This window comes from Pundamilia nyererei, unplaced genomic scaffold (genome assembly GCF_000239375.1).
Source record: "Pundamilia nyererei isolate P.nyererei 1_Seehausen unplaced genomic scaffold, PunNye1.0 scaffold00063, whole genome shotgun sequence".
NCBI lineage: Eukaryota > Metazoa > Chordata > Actinopteri > Cichliformes > Cichlidae > Pundamilia > Pundamilia nyererei.
The window spans coordinates 1,542,697-1,552,552 of NW_005187464.1; the positions used below are offsets into that span (position 1 = coordinate 1,542,697).

The window sequence follows — 9,856 nt, forward strand, 5'->3', positions numbered from 1 at the left end:
ATGCTTATACCCATGTTTTTCTTATTTTTTATTTTCTTATTTTTATCCATCTGCAGAATGCTCTTTGTTTGTTTATTTATTTTTGGCCATATTTAAGGCAACCTTTTAATTATTGAGATTTTAAATGGTTAACACCTTGTGGTAAACCCTCTGTATTCACTCTTATAACATGACCTTATTATGGTTGACTTGAAAAATGCTTTCAAGTCTATCATACACAATGCACTCTTCACTTGGCTCAGTATTGTCAAGGGGATTTTCATTACCATAGAAAGGGTCCTGCAATTATCTCCCCACCCCCCTCCCCCACTGTTGTTTCTTGTACAACTCAAGTCTTTTCATGCTGCTCAGGTTTCCAGTGCACCCCCTTCCTGCAGAATATACCAGAAGGTTATTTTGACCAGTCATATTTCTGCATTCTTTCTGGTAATTTTGTTTTGAATTTTGCAGCCTGGGGATGTAAATGCCACATTTAGAATTAACTCCAGGCATTTATTCGGTTAATTAGCTAACAAAAACAAAAACAATGAAATAGCCCACACGTGTTGGAGAAACTTCAGAGGCAATTGTCCAAGTACTCAATTACGTTATAAACAAGAGGGCTACATATTAGAGAGCTTACCAAACCCTTCTTTTAATTTTCTTGTCTTTACATTAGCACTTTGTAACACTGCAGTAGCTTATAGTGAAATTTCACATGCATTAAAAGTATAATTTGCATTTCCTTTATCTAAAATACTAAAAAAAAAAATTTCAAATTACTTAAAAATTATTTACAGTATATTTGTTGGCCGTTTCATTTTAAAATACTTGAAGGTACTCATTTCTTAAAAATATTTATCCTACACTTTATAATACTTCTAAATCCCTATAAAACCTCCAAATTTCCCCTTTTAGTTTTAGGTTATCATGTATAGACCCCAAATTTTAAAGAAAATTAGAACATGTTAAATGTTCTAGGGCTGCATTATTGGGTGCAACCTACGTTAAGCCCATATTTATTACATAAGTTAGCTAAAAACAACAAAAGATGAATTTGGACACCCCCACGGTGAACCTGGTGGGCGGGGCCACGTTACGGCACGCGACGTCACGGTTGTAAACACCCGTATGTACTCACATCTTTGTGTCCCGTGGAAACATGTCGGGGAGGAGAGAGCCCAGTGGAGGAACTGCTTCGTCTATCAAATGCTCACCTGAGACATAAAGCGACAGAGCCAGAGAGGAAACGGCGGCGTGTTTGTTCGAGTTTGGAGCAACTGCAGCCTTCCGCTGTCACAGAAGCGAGCCGGTCGGGATCGGATGGACGACTAAAGACAGACAGCCGGGGCTTGATCTGAAGACTTAGCCTAGCAGGCAGGTGGTCGAGCCGGTTAGAGAGAAAGAGCGAGAGAGGGGGGACAGCGTGTACGGTCTCGGATCAGAACGGGGTTTCTCCTTGCTAGGGGATGTTATCCGTACTGTCTTATGGCAGACTGGTAGCCAGGGCTGTCCTGGGCGGACTCTCTCAGACGGACGGTCGGGACTACAGTCTGATCACCGCCAGTTATGGTTTCGGTAAAGACTTTCGCAAGGGGATCCTGAAGAAAGGGATGTGCTACGGTGATGATGCTTGCTTCATTGCACGGCACAAGACGGCTGATGTCTTGGGTAAGGATTCAGGGCTCTGCAAATGGCTTGCATGAAAGTTAGACGCCCTCTGTGCTCGGGTGACCTTCAGTGAGTTTAGCCAGCACGTGTGCCGACCCGTCGGATCAAAACACACCAGCCCCCCTCCCCGCTCACACATAAAAAAAAAAAGACAGCACTTTAACCCGGATAAAACAAGACTCCAACCCGGATAGACGCTTAAAGCATATCTGTACGCACATAGCACCTGCACTCACGTCATTACTTTAATAAATGACATTTATTTTACTGTTAGGGGGTAGTTTTGAGGTGAAACGCTAAATGACCTTTCACCTACATGTGTCCCCACTGTGGGATACACTGCGATGACGTAGGCTGTTGCAATCACAACATTAGAAGACGTAAATCGGCCTTATTTAATTCGGACGTGGCAAAAAATAGAGCTCATTAAAACGTATCAGACTTAACACTACAATGTCTTGCAAAGGTCAGAATGGTTGAGCATGGAGGCAGCCATGTTGCTAATAGCATCATTAGCCTATTAGCTTAGCTAGCAGGCTAAGCTTGCTTTGTCCTCGCCACCTTGCTACTGCCAAAGACTTAAACTACCACGTGGTTGGTTAGACACACACACAAGGTGTATTTCATAGTTTAGAAGGTCTGTTTAGTGTTAAACGTTTAGGTTGGTTAGAGAAATAAAAATGAAATCTCCGAGGAACACATGGCAACACGTGTATACACGGCAAGGAGAAATGGAAGTGGAATCTGTGAGACTTCAAGTCAGAGTGTTGAAAACGTCCCTTGCTGTAATTCAGGCTGATGGAAATCGTAGTGAAGGGCGTAGCTGACAGTGATGATCAAGCAGTGCAGAAGAAAATGCGTGGGGTTTTCCAGAATGTATAATATTTTCACTTTCTTTTTAAAGGTTACTTTCACCTCTGTGAGAAAGGGAAAATAATTCCAAAGTCACAGCCTTATAAACTATGGAAGCAATATTCCCAGTAGTCTGTGTGCTGTAGAAAGAAATACTTTCAAAAAACTAAGAGGAAACACATAGATTCTCTGGAAGTCAAATACTATGAGCATGGGGTGGGGAGAAAAGTAATAGATCATTACTAGATTATTCTCATTGTTATGTACATATTTCTTTTACAACTGTCTTCTGACAAAAAAAAATACTGGTGCAGATATTCACTTGCCATCCTCTTTGGCCATTGAACTAAACAGAACTTAAGTAAAATCATCTGGTCTTGGAAAAAAATTGCTTTGCATCAGCTTTCAAATGAATGTGCAAATGAAGGCATTTATGAGGTGATTGATGTGAAGCCACAATGTGTAAATATATTTAAACTGACTTTAGAAGTCATTTGGACGCAAGTAACCTTACCGGCATACCACAAAAATTATATGCATTTTGGAACCGCGTGCTTACAAGTACAAACTTGAATGATTCATGTAGCACCTAAATTACAGGATATTAGATTACGTTTGTTTGTGTGTATAAGCTGAAGGTGTCTAGAGCTAAAGAGACTTTGGTTGCTGATGAGGTTTCAAAGTAAATTTGTATCAACTAGAATGAATCAAAAGTAAAATAAAACAGGAAGCTAGTAGATTATGAGGTATCAGTGTATAAATATGAAGAGTAAAAGAGTATACAATTATTTCTGTTCCATAGCTGCAAGTAACACATTTTCCGGAGTAAAATTCTTACACTTCAGGTAAACTAGATAAATTAGGCACACATGAAGCAGTACATGAGAAGTTACAATGGAAAGATAATAAACCAATGTGTTCCTGTTTAGCAGGGATACAGACACCAGAGAGAAAAGCAGTTCAGTAATCAATAAAGCATCAGCACCTAGAAAAGAAAGATCAGAAGAGCAGTGTGGCTGTGCAAATATAGACATGATGCATTGAGCTTGGAAGGAAAAGAAAGTCATGTCTGCTGTAAAAAATAAAGATAACTTAATAAAAATTCAACAACTAAAATCAGCCAAACTGCTACCAGCAGATGTTTGGTATTTACACTTTTGAAATGCCTGATCAATCCTCTGTCACGAATCTGGTGTTAATAAGGTATTGTATGGTAGTGGTTCAGTAGTAAAACAAATGTTTTTAATTCCTTTTTTTCCCCATCAGGCGTAGCAGATGGCGTAGGTGGTTGGCGGGACTATGGTGTCGACCCATCTCAGTTCTCTGCGACCTTAATGAAGACCTGTGAGCGACTGGTGAAGGAGGGTCGCTTCACACCCAGTAATCCAGTGGGCATCCTGACGTCTGGCTACTACGAGCTCTTGCAGAACAAAGTTCCCTTGCTAGGTGAGTACATAGAGATGATCCACCTGGTTACAAACACAGCAAGTGGTGGAGCGAGCTCAGCCGTGCTGAGAGAAATAAATAACATAGCTGCAGTATGAGTCACACTGTGAGTATTGGCCCTGCTCACCGAGCACAGAACACAAGCTCTGTCCTGAGTTATACTATCTGTTTAATATGGAATCGCTTCTTCTACCTTGGCAATTACTAATATACAGCCTTTAAGTGTGTGATCAGTTCATCAAGAGGGAACCAAATTTTGCTTCAACGATTGTGTTAGTTGGTCAGGTATATATATTATGTGACTTTTGTTTGACACAAACCTTTGTCCCACCGAGTGATTTAAAACCAGAGAGGTAACTATCTTTGATTGGGCAGTGATTTCTTATGCTAACACTTGGCAGTTGAAATTCAGTGATCTTGTGACTCCCCACAATTTACCCTATTACGCAGGCCAAACACTTTGCCCCCTGCCAGAGCTTCAAAAGGTCATGAGTCTGTCTGTAACTGATACTACAGGAGGGTCAGTGAGATTTTAAAAGTAGGTTAACACCAAGCACGTGATCAAGGTTTCATATCTTGGCTCAGTGTCCCTGGCCAAGAGTTAGTGCAGACGCAGGTTAGCTGTCGTTAAATTTAGTTGGCATACTTTTATTTTGGAAAGTCGTGGCAAGGTCAGCTCTTGACCTTCTCTGCTCAAGGTTACCTGAATTGTTGCTAGTAGCTGTCACTGGGAATGCAATCTTTTTGGTTGGGTTTTTTTTTTCGTCTGTATTATATTTCTTCCACTCTCCATGGATATATTAGATTCATAATGAGGACACTCACAAAGACTACTTTGTACTGGTTGGGCAACATAACTCTTTTCTTTTGCCCTGATCAAATTATCTGTTTGTATACATAACCTTAGTGTTGTTTTACTCCGCTTTATTTTCAGGAAGCAGCACGGCCTGCATCGTAGTTCTGGATCGGCGGAGTCACAGGCTACATACGTGTAACCTTGGCGACTCTGGCTTTTTAGTGGTACGTGGTGGAGAGGTGGTTCATCGCTCGGACGAGCAACAGCACTATTTTAATACACCCTTCCAGCTGTCCATCGCTCCTCCGGGAGCCGAGGGAGTCGTGCTCAGTGACAGGTCAGTTGCTCAGTGTTAGATATATCTTTGTAAATAAATAAAACTCTATATTAGATAGATGCTGGGCTGGGCTGGTAGTTGTACAGCACTGTACATGTCCTGCTTACAGCAGGCTCGGATAAAATGGTAAAGGCATATCATTCCATTCTGAGCATCCCTACTTGCAGTCATTGGGTTTGCGTGCCACTTTGTAATGCAAAGCAGGATTTAAAATAGAAGTGCAGGTCATGATCTCTGTCATTTTCACTGCCAAGCTAATTTGTGGACAGCTTAATTAGCCCAACTTATCAAAAACATGACTCATCTCTCATGTGGGAAGCAAATATCATAGCATAAAGGCCTTTATGTTGTTGTTTGCCATGTAAACAGAACCTGCTTTTCACCACACACTAAAGTGTGTGCAGGCGTGCACAGGTTTGCTGGCTAAACCAATTTACATCTGTTATGACTGGCATCAACTCTAATAAAGCTTTTGTAACATGATCTGTTTTTATGTCTGAATTGCCAGATGATGTCAGTGATTACCTGGATTTGGCTAGAGTTGGTAGCAACAACAAAAAGTGTCCTTCTTTAGAAGTTTTCCTTAGTGTTTTTAGCTCTCTGCAGACATCAGGAATGTTACTTTCAAATTGCCCGTTCCTCCATGGATACAGGCTTTCAGTACTAGCAAGCCATGGCAATGGCAACTGATAAACAAGAGGGAAACTCTGTAATCCATTTGGAGCAGTCTAGATGTTTTGTTTGACTTTTCTCACTGGTTTGGCAGGTTTAATGGGTTAACGTTCCCATTAAAGTACATTTATAGACCTGTTTAAATGTCATCATAAATTAAGACCAAGCAGAAATATAAGGCTCCCAGGTAATAAAACCTCAGTCTGAGACTTGTGTATGGTGGTAGGAAGTGACAGGCCATGCCGGCATTCGGCACGGACGGAGAAGTAAACGGAGAAGTCAGGTTTTACGTCAGCTGTCACATTAAACGCTCACACTCCATCTTCAAAATTTAGCAGAGTGGCTTCTGACCTGCTTAATTCTACACTTAAAAATGTTGCCAGCAGCTCAGGTGCTTCGCGCTCTAGTTTCACTTCATGATCTTCCCGTGCTTCCTTGTTTCCTGTAGTCCCGAAGCGGCTGACAGCTCCTCTTTCGACGTGCAGCTTGGCGACATCATCTTAACCGCAACAGACGGTCTCTTTGACAACATGCCAGACTACATGATTCTTCAGGAGCTCAAAAAACTCAAGGTATCACTTCAACATGTCAGCTTATGCTTATATGTGTTGGAAACAAATTCAAATTTTAATGCTTTTTTTATTATTGCATCTCGTTTCAGACTACCAACTATGACAGCATCCTGCAGACTGCACAGAGCATTGCAAAGCAAGCTCATGATCTTGCCTACGACCCTAATTATATGTCCCCTTTTGCACAGTTTGCCTGTGACAATGGCCTGAATGTAAGAGGTAAGGTTACTGTTAGCTCCCTTTAAAAGCACCATACACATAACTGCAGTATAATGTTTTTACAGCACGCCCCTTTTCCTGATTAATATTAATAATAAGTTTTGGTTGTACAAATTTTGGAGATGGCACTATTATTTATCATGTTTTGAATAATTAATTAATAAACATTGAAATAAACATAATTTGTGTGTTATTAGATGCATAATGAGGAGCATACAAACATACATGCTCCAAAGTACTTTTGATGTCCTTAATGAAACTGTACACTGTTAATATTAGTAGTTGGCCACAAAAGACACAAGTTAAGGATGTCTCGCTGGGGCTTTATACTTCAGCAGTAAATCTACACTGTAACTATGTCGTAACCGCAAACCCATCTGAAACTCTACATCGCAACCTGATGTGAATCTCCATAGAAACCTAACTACACACGGCACAAAACTGTTGCCGGTTCACTACAGTCAATACCTACTGTGCATTTCCAGCTGCGTTTTTGAACTTGTCAGTGAGAGAATAACACTCATCACCTCAATCTAAGAAATAACAATCATAACATGAATTGAAATTCTCACAAATGTCAGCAAATCTTTGGAGGGAGATTGCTGAAACTATCTGAAGAGATGTATGTCATAGGCTCTACAAAGATTGCTCACAGAAGTCCAAATCAGGCCTTAAACCACTCAGACTTTTAAATGTGATTCTCCTTGTGTTGACTAAAAGTTGCTTTACACAGTAAGATTTCAGCAGTTATACTTTATATTTGAAGACACATTACATGACACGTTTGTAATAAGCTTGGTTAAAGCATTTTTTTCAATCAGTTTATCTAGACCTATTGAGGCTCTGACGTCTGCAGTTCCTCCGCTGTGTCCTTGGCGTGGTCATGATAACACACATGAGACGAAACTCCTGCTGGCACAACCAGTTTTTCTTCTCTGTAGGAATCCCAAGCATTTAGTTTTTGCAAGTTTAACCTTGATGATGGCTGACCACCGCTTTACAGCTAATACGAAACAAATCACTACAATTATTGTTATATGCGGCTTTAACACTATTATGAAATAGAAAAGTCTTCTCCTATATATTCAGGAGGTCTTATAATTAAAAAGTACTTTGCATGAACTAGTTCTTACATTTCCTCACTTTATCTTTGTTTTCTTGTCCTGCAGGAGGGAAGCCAGATGACATCACGGTGCTGCTCTCTATCGTGGCTGAATACACAGACTAAAATGTGTGTGTGCGTGCGTGTGTGTTTGAGTGCGCTTCTCTGGGGCTGTTCCTTCTTCGCCGCCTGCCTGAGTCTTCCACCTGCGGCCCTCCCGAAATGCACTGCGTCCTGTGGGGCTGACAGGGGAGGCCCGCCAACACCACGGCACACACTCCTTACAGCACGGCCCGTGTTAACATTTAGTTTTCTTCCGCTGGTTTTGTTTTGGTGCTTGAGCGGCTGAGGGAAGGCAGGCAGCTAGAACGTTTTGTTTTTTTTCTTTCATGTTGATCGTGATGCAGGAGGAGCAGAGAGAGAGCGAGACGGGCGGGAAGATGCCTTTCATTCTTCAATGTCTCATCCTGTAGCATCAACATCTTTTTCAATGATGTGACAGCCCAGGACAGATGGACGGCCTGTAGGCTTTAAAATCTGAAATAAAAATGTGATAAGGAGTAAGCCATGGGTTTGGATTCTTTAGAGCGTAGTAACAGATTTAGCAGGCGAAACCTGGCTATTGGTCTCTGTTGTTAATCTGTTCCATGTGGTAAATGTGTTTGAACAAAGCATGTAGACTAGACTGAGGAAGCTGCTGCTGGGATGTTGTTTGAGTATGAAATGTACGAGTTGGGATTAAGTGTCTTTCCTCAGATCAAAACTCTGTAATGAGAAACTGTAACACTTATTAAAGCTTTCACATGAAGGTTAATCAGGTTTTGTCGCTTGGCCGAGGGAACCGCATCTCCTGATGAGTTGTAAATATTTTTGTTTTTTGAGAAACTTGTTCTGGCCTTTCTGTTGTCTTTGAATTGGTTGTTAAAGCGAAGAGCTGTTTCGTTACTTTATGGAAGATCTACACATGCTCTCGTATACTTTCTTGTACAGATACTAATCTCCAGGTGATTTTCATCAATACCACACTTCCGTTTGAAAGTTGAAAGTCGCTTCCTGAGATTGATCTCTGAAGCAGTCGTGTTGCCGAAAGGCCCCTAAAACATATGACTGGTTTGTGTGGCATATTTGAGAAGCCACTGTACGTAATGTTTATATTTGTTATAAAGCTCAAGTTAGCATCTGGGAATGCTTACAATTGCAGTGATAGGTCAGGAACAAATTCAAAGGAGAAAGATGTATTTTTTAAACCTTATTTTGTTTTAAAAGCTACAGACTGAAGCATATGCAGATGTGACGAACGTCCCGTGGATGACTAAAAGATCCAGGTATCTTAAAAAAAAGAAGAAGAAATGTGCATTGTGTGAGTCTGCTTCAAATGTTTTGTTTCTCTGTCCCTCATTTTCCTGTTTCATTTGTTTGCTGCTGCTTTTGTTAGTCACGTATGACTTGATTTGCATAAACGCTGTGACCGTGATTGCGACGAGTGCGTAAACGTGCGCTCTGGATTTCACCAAACTACAAGAATCAAAGACACTGATGATACCGTTCTGCTTATGAGGGTCTAACACTTCACCTAAGTGTTGTGGATAAACTCTTTACAATTTAAAAGCATGTGCACCAAAGACACATTTTCTTTGTGTATCTCATTATGCTCTTTTTTTTTTGACACAAACATCATACAGCAATACTCTAAATACTCAAATTTTCTTGTTCTATGTGTGTGTGATGGCCAGAGGTCTGTGTGGAAATGTTCAGAATTACATTAAAGTGTATTTTCTATTCCTAAAGTTGTATCATATTCCTGGTTTTAAGTTATATGTAACTGGTTATCTGTAAGTAACTATAAAGACAGGTTTTTAAAAGAAAAACCAAAGAAGGGAAGCCATAGTTCACAATTAGGGCACTGCTCTGGAAGCACCACTGTAATGGTAACAGTCACTGTGGTGCTTATCTAACAATCACGGTAGAAGTTGTACTGTTGCTGCCATACTTGAATCCACTGATCCACCATGCATTTTATTACTAGAGAGCAGTTCATATGTGCAATTTGGCAGCAGTTTGTGCTACAATGATTGCATTTCACATCAAATCGGGCAGGTTTTTCTTCCTCATAAACATAATGGGGGTAATGATTTGCATATCTGTCCTGCTGTCATCGTTGTTTTTGTTTTTTATGTAGTTTCTATTTTAGTTACTGGTAAACCCCCCCC

General features: G+C 40.6%; 1 protein-coding gene across 1 annotated transcript; it reads left to right on the plus strand.

Annotated features, from left to right (window-relative positions):
- The first annotated feature begins 1,086 nt into the window (after window positions 1-1,086).
- LOC102204295 (protein phosphatase PTC7 homolog) lies at window positions 1,087-9,023 on the plus strand. The gene is made up of 6 exons (XM_005735273.2): window positions 1,087-1,650; window positions 3,769-3,948; window positions 4,883-5,081; window positions 6,202-6,325; window positions 6,415-6,544; window positions 7,714-9,023. The coding sequence occupies exons 1-6, from the start codon at window positions 1,449-1,451 to the stop codon at window positions 7,770-7,772; spliced, it is 894 nt and encodes a 297-aa protein (XP_005735330.1). The 5' UTR covers window positions 1,087-1,448; the 3' UTR covers window positions 7,773-9,023.
- The last annotated feature ends 833 nt before the right edge of the window (window positions 9,024-9,856 follow it).